At 47.1% G+C, this 19058-nt stretch overlaps 1 protein-coding gene across 1 annotated transcript in view; it reads right to left on the reverse strand.

Moving 5' to 3' along the window:
- opa1 (OPA1 mitochondrial dynamin like GTPase) overlaps positions 1–18998 on the reverse strand; it is a 35975-nt gene extending 16977 nt beyond the window's left edge. Inside the window, exons 1-23 of the mRNA XM_048252231.1 lie at positions 18910–18998; positions 14961–15014; positions 14699–14803; positions 14100–14186; positions 13584–13697; positions 13012–13092; positions 12651–12725; positions 12229–12300; positions 11969–12068; positions 11665–11795; positions 11379–11451; positions 11197–11269; positions 10914–11029; positions 9516–9580; positions 9303–9379; positions 8078–8243; positions 7336–7488; positions 6839–6947; positions 5962–6041; positions 5519–5659; positions 4646–4762; positions 4349–4442; positions 3860–3970 (exon numbers count right to left, since the gene is read on the reverse strand). Of these exons, the coding sequence (XP_048108188.1) occupies positions 3860–3970; positions 4349–4442; positions 4646–4762; positions 5519–5659; positions 5962–6041; positions 6839–6947; positions 7336–7488; positions 8078–8243; positions 9303–9379; positions 9516–9580; positions 10914–11029; positions 11197–11269; positions 11379–11451; positions 11665–11795; positions 11969–12068; positions 12229–12300; positions 12651–12725; positions 13012–13092; positions 13584–13697; positions 14100–14186; positions 14699–14788 (2125 nt within the window). The 5' untranslated portion in view covers positions 14789–14803; positions 14961–15014; positions 18910–18998. The remainder of the gene's footprint in view (positions 1–3859; positions 3971–4348; positions 4443–4645; positions 4763–5518; positions 5660–5961; positions 6042–6838; positions 6948–7335; positions 7489–8077; positions 8244–9302; positions 9380–9515; positions 9581–10913; positions 11030–11196; positions 11270–11378; positions 11452–11664; positions 11796–11968; positions 12069–12228; positions 12301–12650; positions 12726–13011; positions 13093–13583; positions 13698–14099; positions 14187–14698; positions 14804–14960; positions 15015–18909) is intronic.
- Positions 18999–19058: the final 60 nt, after the last annotated feature.

Below are 19058 nucleotides of genomic sequence, written 5' to 3' on the forward strand. Positions count from 1 at the left end.
ACTGGGGTAATGCTCGATGCCGGCTGGGCGTAACAAAAGACACCTGCCTGCCACACTGGCTCATACTAGCACTTGTGGAAGGAAGAATATGTGCTCGCATAATCACACACACACCAACTCTTCCATCCTTTAGCTGTCAGCATATCCACATCACTCAAATGAACAGTAGCGAGTTTCAGCATAGTTAGAATTAGTGGTTTGAACTTTGTTACTGCCTGAATGTGTGTGTGTGTGGGGGGTAAATCAAATTGTACACTTTTGTGGTACTAGTAGTAGCAATATAGAGATGGAGAGAGAGAGAGAGAGAGAGAGAGAGAGAGAGAGAGAGAGAGAGAGAGAGAGAGAGAGAGAGAGAGAGTGTGTGAGAACACTGAGAAAGAGAAGACACTGAGAAAGAGAAAGAAAGAAAGCATGAGAGAGAAAGAGAGCATGAGAGAGAGAGTGTGTGTGCGTGTTTGTCTGTGCCTGTGAAACATAACAAAGGCAGACCGGCAGCACGTCTCCCTCGTGCTCATTCAATTATTCGCGTTAGAGCAATTAGCAGGAGTCCGATTGGCCTTGCTTTTTCCCCCGCTTCCCTTCTATTTGTTCTCCTTGCTGCCACTCTTCCTCTCTCTAATCATTTCCCTCTGTCCCTCCCTCCTCTCCCAATCTGCCCCTTGCTTAACATCAATACTGGCCAAGCTCAAGTGTTTTCCATGCGCTAGCAACAGTGAAGGAAACAGTACACACACTGCACACACACACTCACAAACACAAACACACACACACACACACACACATGCCCGGGCTTGCCTGCACTGACATAAAGGCAACTGCTGGAGAGGTAGGAGGTCAGAACTCCTTTGTGTTTTCCTCAGCTTGGGTCAACTGTGTACTCTTGTGCGTCAGCATCTGACACACACACACACACACACACACACATCAAGGCCTGCAGCCTTGGTCCTCTGTTCTAGAACAGTGGGCAATGAGAGGTCAGTAAGAGAGAGAGAGAGTGTGTGAGAGAGAGTGAGAGAGAGAGAAAGAAAAAAAAAAAAAAAATGAAAGAAAAGGGAAACAGAGAGCGAGAGTTTTGTGTGCGGTGACCGGTGAAGCGCCAGCTCCCCATGGGGACCCCAGGAAAATGGGGCTGTCTCGGGGAGAATGGAGCCACTCTCTGTGGGCAAACACTGGCCCTCTCTGCCCAGTGCTCGCACACACACACACACACACACACACACACACACACACACACACTCACACAGCCACCTGCCACCCATTGTGCTTCCCAGTGCAATTAGTGACAGTTTAGCGGTTTCCAACTAACAGCTGATAACAATACGGAGGCAAGGTTGTTTGTCCCATTTCTATTGATGTTGACAGAGGTACCAAGTACAGTGACCTACTGTTGAGATGGATTATTGAGCAAGCTAAAGGTCTCGTTAGAAAAGCGTTGATGTGAAATTCATGTCCATCGGCACTTAAAGATGCCTTAAAGTCGGCCACAATTTAGGTTTAACAAAAGGTTGGGATTTGACGGCCAACGGCCAATCAAACTACAACCCATTTATCATACTTTTAAAACTTTGTGTTGATTGGCTGGAACTTTTTGTGGCCCGGTCCAGGTCACTGTATTCCCATTTACTGAGCCTGAACAGCAGAGTGTTCGAGCTGTCCACTGAGTGGACTAACGCTAGAGGACCGTGAGGAGCTGTCTGACCACAACTGTATAGGGTTAGAATCACAGACCGTACGTTTAAGACAACCGAGTATCTCCACATCCACCGCATTGGCATGTTCAGTCAATCCTATTAGTCACAAATAAGGGCTGAGCTACACCAGGCTCGTAACTGAAGCATTCCGTTCACGTTGCGTCTGCTGCAACAATTAGCTTCCATTATAATCAATGGAAGTAGCTACACCAGACGTGACAGTGGGGCGTACATTCGAAAGAAATAGACTGTCGCGAACGGAACGCTTCAGTTACGCGCCTGGTGTAGCTCATACCTAAGTACTACACCTTGTCTGACAGTCTCACATCGATCAGTCTAATAACAATCAAAATGTGAGTTCAATCTCTACAAACTTTTATAGTATGTAGTCATTTAAGACTGGCAATCACATAATACTACAATTCTATAGAACAGGCAGGTACGGCTTTAAATCATCCACAGCAACAACATTCAGTTCCAGTCAACACAGGCATGCCAGTCCACTCACTCTAACCAGCTGACACATAGCCATGCTGCTGAGAGAGACAGAGAAAGAGAAACTCCTTGATAACGTCAACAAGCTCTCCACCCTCTAAGCTGTCTGAGTGGGTAGCTGTTAACATCTCCATCACACACAGAGGAGTCACCACTGAGGAGAACACCACAGTCTCCTACTGTCTAAACACACACACACACATACACACACACACACCAAATCTTGTTTGCACTGAGGCGTCGTTAAGTTTCCCCACGCCATCGTGTAATAACAGCACAACGTTAATGTGCATAGGTTTGTGTGTCTGTGTATGTAGGTGTGTGTGCACAAAGGCACAAGTCTGGGCTTGCCCAAATGGCAGGTTTAATCAGCCTGACTGTTTAACAGTTTCCAAGGCAGTGGACATGACAGGGGGCACGCCGCCTGCAGCCAGCAGCTCTTAACGCGCACCCCTCTCCCCTCCATCCACCTCTCTCCTGTCCGAGCATTAATTAAACACTCCAGCCCCACAGGAGAGATGGGGAGAGGAGAGGAGAGAAGAGAAGGGATAGGGAGGGAGAGCGAGCGAGCGAGCGAGCGAGCGAGCGAGAGAGAGGAACAGAGCAAGATGGAGAGGTTGAGAGAGGAGAAAGTGAGGAATTACACGAGGGAGCACTACACAACGCCAGAGAAAGAGATATCCATGATCACATAATTAACAGATGGAGAGAAGGTGGGTGGGTGCACCAAGATAAGCAGCTGATTAAGACTTCCAGTAAATTCAGTGTTCAAGCAAGACTAGAGTTGATGGACAGATCCTGCAGAACTCAGAAAGATTCTATGCATATTAGCTGTGCATTTCCACATATGAAGGAAATACAGCCTCAGCTGAAATAAGAGCAACATTTGCCCTGTATGATACAACCTGAATTGAAAAATCAGATTAGTCTGAAGTTCTGTTACAAACACAGACCATATGGAGGAGCTCAACTTCAAATGAAAGAGTACTGGAAGGAGATTGCCTCACATGACGCCTGAGGTCTTTAGCACACATACATAGCGAACGAGTCATCTTTCAGTGACCGACTCCCCACATGACAGCATGGGAGATGGAGAGGCGATCTCAGTCTGTCGCAGCAGGGACTCCCCGCTGTCAGCTACACAGTGGACAGACGGCGCACTGGAGGCCAGTGGAAAAGGGTTTGTTGAGCTCCACTGCCACCTGCTGGTTGAAACTTGAATATCTTTTTCTTTAAAAAAAAAAAAAACTAAAGCCAGAGAGCTCTGTACCACAAAGTTTTCAGTTTTGCCCTTAGCAATGCCATGGAAAACATTCATGTTGACAGCTGAAAGCCCTCTGTCGGGAACAGATCCACACATACTGACCCAGGCGGAGATGGGATCTGAGTGTGGACTGTTTGGTGACATTCACAACCGCTGCGTGCCAGGACAAGAACACCCTGGTGGTCTTGCCGATGAGGGTCTTGTTTTGGTAGGTGTGTGTGTGTGTGGGCGCGCGTGTGTGCCTACACTGGAATGGTGCTTGGCATTGGTCTGTTTTCACTGGAGTGTGTTGAAACCTAATGGTGTACTCAGTGCAGGTCTGCTTTTGGTCAGAGTGTACGCAAGAGAGAAAGTGTGTGTGTGTGTGTGTGTATGAGTGTGTGTGTGTTAGAGAGAAAGTGTGACTCACTGAGGTCCTCGGCCAACTGAACTCTCCTGCCGGTGATCAGCTGGGTCTTCTTCTCCGTGTCCTCCCCAAAGTCCTCCAGTACCTCCTTCACGTTCTTCTCCAGGCGACGTACTGCACAGACCACAAAACACAAACACACACACACACACACACACACGCACGCACACACATTAAGCATATGTGCATATACACACACACACACGCACGCGCACGCACGCACGCACATTAAGCATATATACACACAACCACAACCATCAACAAAACATGGACATACACAAACAAAACACGCTGTCAGTTACTAATCTGCACTGCAGATGGCTATTCCGCTCCATTTCACACAAGACGTGGTGCCATGTGTTGATTCAATCATTCCGCTGCAGTCTAAGTAAAGGACACGTCTGTGTGAAGTCCTGCTTTACGATGTGCCGAGACCACTACAAAGCGGTGTGGCGTGGGCCGTGTGACGCGGAGCGCTGTGTGGCGACATACCCTCCGTGTTGGTGAGCTGTTGCCTCAGCGTGTTGGCAGTGATGACCAGCATGCGCTGGATCCTCCAGAACAGCACAATGTCATTGCACTCCAGCTGAAACACACACACACACACAGACAGAGATATAAACACAGAGACATGCGAGACCATCAAATAAGCACAAATAACACACAAACATTCCAAAAAATGTATTACTTAGTTCGGTCCTCAAAAGGTGAGCCATGTACTATATATGTTGGCCTAAATTCTGGCTAGGTCAGAGTTCGAGAAGAGAGAGCAAACTCTTAAGGACTCACTTCAGAGTCTACGAAATGTCTCTGGTAGTAGTAGAAGCCTCGTCGGCAGAGGTTACAGTGGGCCAGGGCCTTCTGCAGGAAGTGGCGTCGGTACAACTGGTGCCACGTGTCCTTGATCTGTTAGAGGAGAGGAACCAAAAAAGAATGTCAGAGAAGAGAAGAGGGGGAGGGGGAGAGGTGGTGGAAGTCAGAGAACACCTCCTTGTGAGTGAGTCAGCCCTGACGTCGGTGAGCGTGAGGTTGTGAACATGGGTTCTCTCTTTCTCCAGCCAATGGCGGTGACAGCTCCTCTGGGGGAGTGATGCTGACGTGTGTGATCGCACGTCACATGAGAGGGTTATCACCAGATCTCCCGAGGCGCTCGTGACACACTTGAGTCACTCAGGGCACAGGTATGAATCAGGTGTTTGGGAGCAGTTTCAGGGTCTCGACACATCCAAAAAGACACCTCTTTGAGTGACTGAGACATACTGACGTCTAAGTCTCAGCTGGACTCTTTGAGGCTCTAATATATTTTTTTTTTTTCTTTGAAGCTAGCTTGAAAGAGCACATGAATTCTCAGCAACCTCTGCAACCCAGGGTAACAAAGCAGTCTGGGCAGCACAATAGAGACATTCCCTTCTGATGCCTCACAAACATCAGGCTTAGCCTTTAACGAATAACAAGCTCAGTCATGGAGTGAGTCTCCAGCCTGTCAGTCAAACAGATGTTTGTAGCTGATTGGGTGGAACAGGGACAGGAAATGGTGTCTGAAAATAACCGACTTCAGATCTTATACAATGGCTTTCAAGTGTGAGATGTTTGAATTGGGTGTCAAAGTATCATCAATGGTTTAAGGAGCATTCAGGTTAGTCTGCTTAGAGCAGCACTCACCAGCACAGGGTCCACATCAACGCCGCGGCTCTCCAGGTTCTTGCGTACGGTGGTGACCTCGTCGTTGGCCAGGTAGGCTGTGTGGTCCTCCTGCAGCTTCAGCAGGCGCTCCAGCTCGTTTTTGGTTTCGTTGCGGATGTGCTGCACACACACACACACACACACACACATGCGCGCACACACACAAAATCACCAAAGAGATGCTTAAGTCACTTCAAGACTATTATAAATCAGACTGTATTATATAAACTATGGAGCCTAAAATCCCACTAACCAGAGCCTAGTGTTCATAGTGAACAGATTATACTTCTCAAAGGAAGAGAAAGCTGCCATTCTGCTTGATTCTGTACTTTCAGTTTAAGATGCTTTGTTTGCTGTTGTGGCCATACTTGCAGAGTCTCACACATAGGGAAGAAGTACAGGGAGTGCTCCCCTTGACTGACCTGGTCTCCCGTGCGGTTTGTCCAGTGCATCCACCTCTCTTTCCAGTCTGGTCCCACCATATCATGAATTACAGACTCCGCTGGAGATGGACACACAGAGAGGACAGAAGAATCAAGACTCCGTATGAAGGAAGGAAACGACATGTACAGTAACTGAAAGTGTGGTTCACTCCAAATCTATGGCTCAGCGCTCTACATGACTACATGGTTACCCATCACATGGCTTTCTTTTAAGACTTATGCAGCTAACTCCAACACTCTCACTTTCATGAACTAAAGAGGCTTACTTTTCCACATTTAAAAGGGACACCAGGCAATGTTTTCGTGTTAATTACTCATCTACGTAAGTCGGTATATGGTTAAATGACTCATTACAGGGCGAATGAAGACTCTCTTGCCCGCCCCTACTGCCTGTAGGCAGAATATCCCGCTTGCAAGTTCAGTGTATCGTAACCGCCGACCGAAGCAGGATCAGTTTACAGCACAGAGGCAGGCTAACGAAACGCTAGAAATTGTTGCAAACGTGTGTATAATGGCAGAGCCGGCAAAGAAGCAGTGAAAACTCTTGACGGAAGATGCAAAGAAAAGGAAAAGAGCTTCAGACCGAGCGAGGGGGAGAAAAAACATCAGGCTTGCCTGGTGTCCCTTTAAAGTAATTTAAAACATATCAAAAGCCACTGACACCCCATACAGCTACATGCAATTTGTATAGGTGCTTGCAGAGCTCACTTAGTGGTTACGTTTCTTCAGTGAAGAGGTGAACGCAAACACTCAAACATGTCATCTCTGAGCCAGCTCAGACCTATATGATCTGGTCACATGGTTGTGGACTGTGGGCCAATGATGCGTGAGTACGAGAGCAGTTAGCAGGTCTTACTGTCTTTGAGGCGGGACTGCAGAGTCTCCTCCATGAACTGGATGGCAGCATCCCACTGAGGCTTGTCTGTGATAGAGCGGTCCTCAAGGGCGTTGTGTTGAATCACCCTCTGAAAATGCACACACACACACACACACACGCACACGCACACGCACACGCACACGCACACGCACACGCAAAACATGGAGTAGCAAATAAGTGTCATGTGAAGGTGACTGTCAAAATATTCAACAGTATGAATAGCAAGATGCACAAATCAGAGAAAACTTCTCATATGCTAGTATGCGGTTTTGGGAGACATCGGCCACTATGCAAAGGGACTCTGGTGGGGACCCATGCACTATTTATTGGTGCATAGATTTATTTATATCTATTAAGTGTCCACAGGCCTGACCTCCATTCAATGGAATACTCCAATTCAAGCAGCTGAAGCCAAGGTAAACAAGGTCCTAGTTTGGCTGATATGTGTGTCTTGTTGTGAGGGCTGACGTGTTTACCAAGCTGTCCATGGCTCTCTCGTTCCACTTGTGTCTCTTGATGCTCTCGTCCTTGACGGCCTCCTTCAGCTTGTCAAAGATGTCATCCTGGTCTTTCCCTTTGTACTCTGCCATAAAGCGGGCAAACTCTTCCTGCAACGTCTCCCAGGCAACCTTTAACAAATCAACAACAATTTGGACACATGAATGAAAGAAATGCACATTAAAGCATGATACATATACAGACTATGTCAGTCCTGCACGGGTCCGATTTGGTAAATCTGCATCCGCCTGTGGCCTAGGCTACCCGCCGTGCTTAAAACCTCACTCGAGCCCTTTTCTGACTGCAGGGATAATTCAATTCTGCACCGGAGCCAACCCGCATAAAATAGAACCGAAACCCAACCCGCACCCAAATTAAAAATCAGTCTACCACATCAGACACGTGTACGTGTACCCGAACCCAGGTCTCTGGACTATGTATGCAAGAAAAACTATTTTCTGGTAACATTGTGAAATTACTTTTCCAATTCAGCTCGGTCATTTTAAAAGCCCTCTTCTGTCCTAAAAAGTGAGCAATTAATTATGCACCATTAAAAGTAAAGTGGGGGATTCTCTATTAATAAATAGGGAATAAGGATTTGCTGATGCACAATTAAAATACATCATAGTTGTGGACATAAAAATGGCAAAAAAAAAAACTTCAAACATACAATAAATATAAAGCAACACCAATTGGCTTCAGGACCTCTGAGGAGATTACCTCCAATGCTTTGTGAGGCAGCTGCTTGTCTGTCCACTGCTTCAGCTTGATGTCCACAGTGGTGTTGAAGGTGCCCGAGTCCATGGTCTGGGCGGCCGGCAAGTAGATGTTCTCAATGACGTGCGTGGACACCCTCTCCCACAGCTTCTTCTGCAGTATGGACTCCCTGCACAGGTCCAAAGGTCAATGAAAAGAAGGGGGAAAGAACATCAGTCACATGACCTCCTCTCTTCCCACATGTGCTTTCGGCCATTTTCCTTCAGAGCATTATGCTCTAAGGGTTATCAATTAGGGTTCGGCCATCTAGACTGTCTGTTTCTGATGACCCTAAAACCAAAACAATAGCCCTCACCTATATCTCATTTCCCTGCTGTAGGCTCCTGGCTTGGAGCCTAATTGATGGGAAAAACCTTTAGGCTTCATCAGCATTCAGACACATATTGAAGCCTGGCCAATATGCAGATGGGGGGGGTCTTTTGGCTAGAAAGGCTGCTGGGTGACAATGGCAACAGCAGAGCTGCTTCCCAGTTTCCCCCGCCGGTGACTGTCAAGGCAGCCATTTATCATAACGTCGCGCTCATATTTCATTGTTTCCTGGCCGCTTTGTTCGGCCGCCACGTGTCGATACGGCGCTGCGCTGATAACACCAACTAGTGCGGGCGCCGGCTCGGGCCGACCCGGGCCCCATTTATCATGCCATTGATCCGCGCGGGCCTGATGGAGCTCGCCGGGGCCGCGGCTGCACCTCTGATCTATTCCACTTAAGCTCCTCTCCCTCTGGGGCCCATTCTCAACGCCTCTCTAACACACACACACACACACACACACACACACACACACACACACGCACACACACACACGCACTCGCACACACACACGCACGCGCACACACACACGCACACACGCGCACACACGCGCACTAAAAAGGCTTCGGCTCTACTGTATGTGTGGTGTGAGTTCGCAGTGAAGTTCACAGAGTGTGAGAGTGGTGGAGGTAATTGGTCGCTGTTTGGGTCAAGGGCTTGCTGGAAATGAGCGTGATGAATTGTGCTTCCTTTACTTCCATTGTTTTGATTGTGTGAGAGTGTATTGGGTGTGGGGGAGGATGGGGGGGGGGGCTGTGTGTGTTCCTATGCATGTGTACATGTATATTTCATTATGTGTGTGTGTGTGTGTGTGTGTTGAATGTACGGATGGGTGGTATTCCAAATGAAAGAATACTTGCCAGTGTTTGGGCGTGACCTGACTCAGGCTGATCACTTCGTCCAGGATCTCATTCTTGGCCTTCTCAAAGAGCTCGTTCTAGGGGCGGTGGAGATGGAGAGCAAGTGAGCATCACATCACATCACATCACAGTTACTGTTTAAGTGCCGCAAGGCCACAACCAGAGAGACACCAGGCTGAGAGTTAATGAAATGAGGATAGAGAGAGGACTCACCCTGTCCAGCTCACGTAAGCGTGGGTAGTTGTTTTTCCACTCCGTCTCCAGGTTGAAGCGAGAGGCTGCCCAGCGCAGAGGACAGAGAGAAAGAGGGTAATGCAGTCGGTTAGCATCATAACACTGTCTCAAACACAAACACACACACACAGCTGAGCTGTGTGCAAAACATCAATATCGCTTTATATCACAACATACTCCTGTCGATATGGCATCAAAAAACTAAAAGCAGAAAATACAGCCGAAAAGGTAATTTTAAGTTTCAAAGTTAAGGATAAGAACTTTTGAAACAGAATTCTGTGAGCCTGAATTTAAGTGTTGAGTTGTGAGATCCTTAACACTTTGGCTTCGCTGTTATATAGAATTATAAACAACAGCTGTTAGAAGCTTCTTTCCTCCTCAGTGTCAATGTTTCTCTCTCCGTTCCACTGAGCTGAGGCCCATCCATGGGCCACACACACTAAGGACCAGCTGTGAGCGCGACCTGGGATGGCACGGTGCAACTCAGACCAACGCGTAGTCCACTGGCCGTGAGGCGTGAGTCTGGCAGCCCGCCACCCAACCCCCCCCATCCTCACTGCTTCCCACACCCCGGCTCACACAGGCGGGCTGACGCTAATTGCTCTGGTTATTGGTCCGGCCCCAGGCGCCGCGCTAGCGATCGATCGATACTTCCCACACAATGGGAAAGAGGAGCGGACGCCCACCAGGTCATAAATCTGCCTCTCCTGCGAGGCGCGCGATGGTGGAGCCACTGCCAGGTAAGGCTGGGTAATTGGTGGTGAGACACCACACATTGCGCCAGGTGAGCGCAAGTGAGGACTGAGGTGAGGTCTGTGGAAAGAGTGTGTATGTCTGACGTGTCTGTCTGATGTGCGTGTGTGTGTGCATGTGCATGTGTGTGTGTATGCGTGTGTGTGTGTGTGTATGTGCCATATTCGTGTGTGTGTGTGTCAGTGTGTGTATGCATGTGAGAGTATGTGTGTGCGTGTGTATGTGAGCGTGTGTGTGTGAGAGAGATATATTATGGAGAGGCAGCTGCAGCTGTAGTTAGAGCAAGGAGTACCTTTTGTGTGGCCTGATTTGGGCAACAGAGCTCAATTCTCAGTTTGCTTAACTGTGCACAAAACGTGCTGGCAAGTCCCCCTAAAGTGACATTTGCTTTTTTAAGCCTCCTCTCCCATACATACAACATGTAAAAAATGACAAGCTATGATAAGTTAACATAAGAGGTATTCACAGTATGGACATTATAAGGCACAGGATCACAGACAAGCAGCAAAAGACAGCTTCTGACTGTCTTGAGGGCTGCGGACCTCTGACCATTGATTTCCCACATGACCTGTGCCTCAGGTCAGTGGAGGTCATGTGGGTCTGTGCATCCCCCCCTCACCTCACCTTTGAAGGCATCGGCCTGCTGCTCCACGGACTCCCGCACCATCTTCCAGAAGCAGTCGGACACGGCCAGGCTCAGGTTCTTGGTGGTGACCTGGTGGGCCTTCAGCATGCCGTCTCTGGGCACAACACAACATAGCGCCGGTCACTCCAGGCAGCCAATCAGAGAGTGCATGGTTCACAAGCAGGCAGGAGGTGATGTTTTGAATACATCAGTGAAGAAGTTTGAATATGTTGCTTGTGTGCTCTTGTAGGTATTTGCTAGATTCGTTTATTGGGTTCAAACCTTAATAGTCTGGAGCCCTGGAAGAAATCTTCCTCGTAGTCTTTAATGGAGTCAATGCTTTCACCAGCACTTCCTGGAAGAAGAAAATAACCACATTAAATAATGACTCTAATTTTCAGACTGTTGCTAATAATTATTTCAGACATATAAACTTTTGTAAATGCAACAACAGTATCCTTTACCTTTGCCAGTAACCACAGCAAAGTATCCCAAGGCCTTCATTGGGAACAGCTTGCCTTCAACAATTTGCTGAATCTACAAAGGAACAAAAGCAAGTGTGTTGTGACTTTAGTCTGTGTCTGAACAGCATCCATCAGACAGCAATACAGAGCTTGCAAAGATGACCTCAGGGAGCCCCTGAGAGCAGTCTTAGAGCTCCCTCTGCTGGCCACTCAGCACTGAGCACCAGTCATGTCCTGGAGGTGTTCGTGTGTGTGTGTGGCTCGTTGAGCCAGGCGTCCAGCTCACCCTGCTGGGGCTGGACAGGTTCTTCTCGGCCAGGTCGACTTTGGTCAAGACAAAGATGGTTCTCTTGCCCTGGGGGTCCATCTGGCTGACCAGGTCCGTGACAATGCTGCGCTCGGCATCCACTGAACCATCTGAGAAGGGACAGCCAAGCACAATGCCTCATGAATGAGAGCTTACGTTTGTAATTCACCAGGTCAGTGTTTTTGACTTCTACACTGACCTTCTAAAAGTTGGCTTGGTAGTTTCTGAACAGTAATGCTACCATACTCCACAACACACACACACAAACGGTAAGAGGTCCTACCCTGAATGCAGAGGATAATGGCATTGGGGTTCTGCATGTACGCTCTACTGATGCTGAAAATGGTCTCCTTGGTGTCTGCTGCCATTCCTGCGGTCACCGTCTACACACACACAAACACATACACAAAAGAAATTTCAGCTCTCCAACAATAATCTGTCTACGTATCTCTCGGTCTGTGCTTGCGTGTGTGTCGGTGTGTATGTGTGCGGTGTGTATGTGTGTCGGTGTGTATGTGTGCGTGTGTGCGCGCGTGTGCTCACACTAATAACACCTGGCAGGTCAACCAACACCATCCTCTGGATTCCTGGGCCTTTGACACTTAGAGAAATTGTCTGTAACACAAACACATAATTGCAAATCCCTCAATTAGCACACATGTAAAATACAACTACTGTTAAATAATGACAAGGATTTGGTTTGTTTGCAGCTGTGCGGAGTTGTGATATGCTGCACGTTCACTGAAAAAGCAAGACATGTGAATAACAAGTGAGAATAACAGTGACAGAATAGATACAGAGTTGGAAACTGTCCCTTTAAGAGACTCTGCGGATGAGTGAGTCACTGTCTAAATATGTGACTGATGTATAGGAGGACTGGGTCAGTGTGTCTGGTCAGTGTGTGTGTGTGTGTGTGTGTGTGTGTGTGTGTGTGTGTGTGTGTGTGTGTGTGTGTGTGTGTTTACCTCCGTGCTGACGGTTTGGCCATCCTTGACGCTCTTCCTCATCCTGAGCTCGATCTCGTGCCTGAGGGCAGCCAGCTGCAGACAAACAGAGGACACACCACTTAATAAGATCAGCATCACACACACGCACACACACACACACACACACACACCACACACACGCACACACGCACACACACACACACACACACAACCCCTGTATGAAACAAGTCTATGTAAACAAACCCAAATGTGTTTTAAGTCTGTGTGTGTGTGCGTGTGTGTGTGTGCGTGTGCGTGTGCGTATGTAGTACGCAACAGCTGAAGAGTTCCTTAGAAACTACAGAGGAAATGGTGAGCTCAAACTCTAACTGACACTTACATCCTCCTCTTTGGTGAGGTCAAACTCTCGGCCGCTGTCCTTGAACATGGCCACGTGGTGAGGGCCTTCACTGAGGGTCACCTGAAGGAAGAGCATGAATCAGACACCAAAGTCATCAAACTTGTAAAGGAGTTCTAAACTTTGGCATCACTTGACACACGTCAGACACCGCCAGTGGGCGTGGGTTTTTAGACATCTGTGACTGATTAAAATATGGTGTTATATATATACAGGATCAGTTTGTACAAATAACCTAGCTTTCAAAAAGCTTTCAGCTTGTAATTTCACTCATTGTTGTTGTGCCATTTCAAGTCTGAATTCCCCTGTAATGTTGTGGGGGCTACAAGGCCTAGAACAGAGCAAACAACAACATTCCAACACACTACAAACATTCAGTTAATGGTGCCCATCCATAAAGCCCATCAGTTCCCCATACAAAATGATGACTACAACCCATCTGTTCCATCTGTGGATCGCCACGTCTCTCGCTGAACAGGACTTTAGGGTATTGGAGTTCATTTATCATGGTGGTCCTGGACCATGGGCCCGAGCTCTGGTTCCCATTATCTCACCTTGACAGGCGACCTGGTCATCATTTCGCCCGAGCCTCGGGGGAAGATCCTGGCCTGGGCGATCATCTCCAGCACGCTGGTCTTCCCGGCACTCTGGTCCCCGACCACCACCACCTAACAGCATACAGTACGTCCCACAGCAGCTCATTAGTCAGGGCAGGAGGACCAGGCCGGTGTGTGTTGACATTACACAGCATCAGCAACATTAGAAGGCCTGGTGTAAGCCAGCCTGGGATAGAGGTACCTACGACTTTCTGAATTCTGATATTGTTTAGAAAGTCCCAAGCTATGAAACCCCCAATCCAGTTGTGCCTTACTCTTCAAACTCTATCATAATCTAACAAAGTTTGCTATGGAAGTGTTTCTTGACATTATCTATAACAAAAATGGGAGATTGGTCAAATCTAGGATCTCAGCACTTGCTAACAACAAATCCATTTCCGCACGGCATTCATCGTCTATTAATATTCAACCCAAACACCACATGTGCAGTAGGAGTATAGAGAGTGCACTTACCCTTGGCAGGTGGTCTTGAGTGTTGTAGTTGGAGTCATAGTCAGAAAGGATGTCCAGCACTTCTGAGTACAAGTCAATCAGAGACTTCTGCAGGAGAAATGGGAAAAAAAAAGTACATGCATCTATTAGGGCTGCTTGATTGTGGCAAAAATCATGATCATTATTAAATAAAAACAATGATATAAATAATCATAATCATAATTATTTTCAATATTGAAGTCATGAGTATTTAACACGTTACTCAATGATTCTGGAAAGACCATCCAGAGTTTAAAAAAATACTGAATACTTTTTTAAATGAATTTAAAAAAATATTGTTTATACAACAGTTAGCAATGGGCTGCGCCGGGTGTATAACTCAAGACAAAACAAGAACATTGTTGCAAAACAGAATACGGCAAAATAATTGTTGCATCTCGATTATGCCGTCTTCGCAATTGTTGGAAGTCACAAGTGAAACTGAAATTCGATTTTAATTCATTCCACAGCCCCAGCATTTATATACTTTCACATTGGCGCTGAGACACAGGCACTGGGTTTGGAAAATCAAGTCTCTCACTGAAAAATGATAGAAGACGTCATGAGCAGATTGACCTCACCTTGACCTTCCTCTGATGAATGCCTTTATCATCCTTCTGCAGCACCACCTTCCTCAGCTCCTTGTTCTCCTTCTCCAGACGCTCGAGCATGCGTTGGTACTTCAGCTGAGGTGTGAGAAATACAGTAGTTTACATTTAGAATGGATTAAAAAGGAACACCATTTCCGATTTTTCTTGTCGACTACACCAACACAACGTTCTGCTTCATGCACAACTTCTGGTACCTCATGTACCTCTCTCAGGTGGATGATGGGAAGCTCACCTGAGTGCGGAGAAGATCCTCCTGTAGTTGGTCTATTTTCTCTTTATCCGATGGCTGCGGGTGGACAGGCGGCCAGAAACACAACGTTATGGAGCCAGACACAATGATCAGTCTCCAAGTTGATGCAGTGTTAACCCCCCACCCCCCGTCAAACATGATTCGGTTTCGTTTCTCGGACGGCTAGCAGCATGTGCACTGAACACCCACAGAGCAATTCAGGAGGCATTAAGTCAAGGCATGAGAGGAAAAACGATTCACTCAAGTCATTCAATTTTGCTCCGCATTAAATCAATGTTGAATCACACCATAGAGTAGAGGTACCGAAAGACCTGAAAGAGACTTGATTATCACTGATCACATGAGAGAGGGGAGACAGGCAAATGATACAGCAAAAAATGCAGCTCATAAAATCATTCAGCTCCTGCAAGGCAACTGATGTAGTTGGACAGAGACATGGGGAGATTTACAGAGCACCAGCGAATGATTGAGGCTGGGGATGGGGAGGGGGGCAAGAGACAGGGGCCCACACATACATATATTTACACACACACACACACACACACATATTACTAGAGGCGTAGGAGTGAGGCGATTTTTAGCAACGAAGATTATAGCAACAGTGACCCTTCACTAAGTTTACATTTAATATCCACTGGAAAGTCAATGGTGGTGGTCACTACAAGGTCACTACAGGGATACTACAAGGACACTTGAGGTGCTCAGATAGTGTTTGGGCTCAGAGCTGAACAAACGCCTCACTGCCTACTAATGCGCCACAGTCCATGCATCTGGCGGACACTCCACTCCATGCAGTGCAGTTACTCCTCCACACGGTTATCCACACACGAGCGCTAGGACCTCTGCGGTGCATTCGCATGGCAGGCTATGTGGGTGAGAAATGTGAGCTGACGTCCAAGCGCCCCATCCTACCGGCGATATGGCCTACTATCTCCCAGTGTTCGTATAAGAATGCAGTACTGACAACCTCCAGGGCAAGAAAAGGGGGGCAGCGTCATTTTTAGTAGGGGCTTTCTCCAGGGAAGGGAACTATATGGCACACAGCTTTATGGAATACCAAAATGTGTGCCGAATGTCAAATGGAAAATATGGGTATACATATACTTATCTAAAGTAGAGGGGCAAGATGTAAAAATACAGGATGTACTCTGGGACCCAAAAGCCATTGAAGGTGTAATCCTTGATGTGGTCAAAAGATCTTTTTATATTTAAACAGCTAAACATATAGATTCCCCTCTCCAGCAACATTGAAGCATGACCACTTCCTGTATATTGGCAGAAACACTGTCTTGCAAGCCACTTTGTTTTTAAACGTAAACACTGAACAGTCGGTTAGAAGAAAGTGATGAGAATTTAGCTGAAGTATAATGGATTATAATCAAGGACTACACCTTTAATGCCCTTCATCATACGGGGCAAATGAACACCAAAATAACTAATGGAGGGGGATAAACAAAGAAGATGGAATGTTCTCCTCAGCTGTATTCTGAAATCTATTAGGGGTTCTACTAAAATTATAATACCCTATTCCATTTTCTACAGAGGTTTTTGGGAGAGGAGGGAGAGATCGGTGTCCAGTCTAGTGCTTTGTGGCTGGGGGAAAGGTCTTCCTGAAGAGGGGTGTGGACCTTCACCTTGCGCTTGTGCTGCGAGGGGCTTGGGCTGGGGATGGCGCTCTGGGCCGGGGCTGGAGTGGGGGTCGGGCTTGGGCTGGGTTCGGGCGGCGGAGGTGGTGGTGGTGGTGGTGGTGGTGGTGGAGGCGGAGGTTGAGCAGGAGCAGGAGCGGGCCGCGCGCTATTGGCCGCTGCTGCTGCTGCCGCTGCCGCCGCCGCCCTTCGGACCTCCTCCTCGTGCTGCTGGATCTGCTGCTGAATGAGAATGAGCTCGCCAAGCAAACCCTGCTGTGAAGGGACGGCAGAGTGAGAGAGAGGGCGAGACAAGACAGAAGAGATAACCAACGGGCCAACCACAACTCTCTGCCTCACTCGACCACCAAGCTTGAGGCAATGGTGAGGGTAGACGCCCTACCCAACAACTGGCATCAGTCTCTTGAAGTGTGAGACAGAAATGTCTTGCCACCAAGAAAAAAACCAATGAAGACAGCCTCAGGCTTCAAGAACTATTCAAAAGTCTGCTGGCTGCATTCTACATACCCATAATCTTCATTGGCTTTCATACGACTAACGAGCAGAGGAGACAACTGATACAACAACCAGTGCCTCTCAGCCAGTGGCGAATAGCTATGCTATGACTGCTCACATCATACATCTTATTTATCTTTTTTTATTATGACAAACAAGATCTAAATTTCAGCTAGCCCCCCACTAGACATGGTTACATTGCTCATCAACCAATACAACATGGCATTCACCAACATATTGAAAAACAAAACATATCTCGCTGCATATATCAGGTAGAAAGGCAGAATCTTAATGCCTGCAAAATAGCGTTAAGCAACACAATCAAAATGTTCTAACAAGTCAAACTAGAATTGAAGACCCTGATGTAACCGTGGTCCATGTTGTGACTAATACTAGCTCGAATCCAAAGTCACTGTGCACTGGAGGCCAAACTCTCATCTTTAAAATCTCTGTGTTTGTGGATGAAGCAAGCACTTAGGAAAGCTGAGGGGATCTATCAGGGAAATAGCAGAAAGTTGGCTGCGGGTAACTGGCAGAATGGCGGGAGGAGAGGGCAGAGGGCTTCAAGCTTATGGCAGATGGTACATTAGGCTGTCAATTTATGTGTAATGAACTGCATTGCTTCAAAACCAGCTGGGATTAGGCCTAGTACTCTAGCAGTCAGAATCAAAGCAGTCTAGTGACAAGTTCACACTTTCAATTCTCTGACACTAAAACATGGTAAAGCAACCAAAGAACTATTATACTAAATACGAATTGGGATACAAAGATTTGTAAAGTCAGAATCAGAATAATTGTATTGCCAAGCTAGGTTATCTTTAAAGCAGAATATTAAAAACCAGAGTGTATCTAAGTGGGACTATTCAAAGAAAAACAAGCAGAAAAACTGCGTTTCTAATTCTGCCTGGAAGTCAGTGAGGGAGCCCTCCATCTTCACCTAAATGTCCAACGGGTCATAATATCTCCCTGCAAATGAAGTGGGCTTGGTGTCTACAATTCAGATTCAAAATCAAAGGCGAGGCTGTGGAAAATGACAGTGCTGAGGGCGCAATATCAAACATTAACAGCATAGAGACATTCAAAGCTGGACCACATGAAGGCCCCATGTGGTCCTACCCTGCAGGAAGCATGGTCTTTTGACCCATTAGGACAGACACATCCATGGGCAGACAGTAGGAACACAGAGGGGGAACGAGATGAGATGCAATGTGGTGAAAAAGCATTTAGAAACACAGTACGACCAGGAGAACATGAGACGGCCAGCAGTGATCTGGAGCTCCATGAGCTATGGGAAAAGCATAATCTCAAACGCAGCAAACGGAAAACACTGACACATTCAAACGTTTGTTCAAATCCATCACTGTTTCTCTCTGCCATTTAAATTACATTTTGTAAGTGGTCATGATATTGGAAAGCCTTTTGTTATCAAAGTCAAAAGTTTTTTTTTTAATCTACATCACCAAATCAGCCAATCAATAAAAAAATACTTAAGTTCTATCCAAATCAAACAAAAAAACGACTTACAAAGTGTAACTTAAAACATAAGATGTTTTTTTCACATAAAAATTCTTCAGGAAGACATAAAACTATAATACCGGTAAATGCCACACATACAAACACTGTGTACCACTCATTTAGGTCCTATAAGGATGTTCAGGGCCCTGAGGGAGACGATCAGCTATGCAGTGCAGGGGAACGTTACACTCATTTGGTAAATGAGCGAACCTACAGGGGGTGACTGATGGAGAAGCAGCACTATGGAGCCAGGTCGGAGCAGCACTGATACTTGCCTTCTTGTACTGCTTGTCGCTATTCGGGCGAAGTGGCTGTCGACGCGGCTGTGGCGGCCGCCACCGGAGCCTCTGGGGCCTTCAGGGCCGACTCGCCAGGGGTTTCTGCGGCAAAACACAGTGAACCAGGACAACCTCAGGCTCAGGTG

This window comes from Alosa alosa, chromosome 9 (assembly GCF_017589495.1).
Source record: "Alosa alosa isolate M-15738 ecotype Scorff River chromosome 9, AALO_Geno_1.1, whole genome shotgun sequence".
Classification (NCBI taxonomy): Eukaryota; Metazoa; Chordata; class Actinopteri; order Clupeiformes; family Clupeidae; genus Alosa; species Alosa alosa.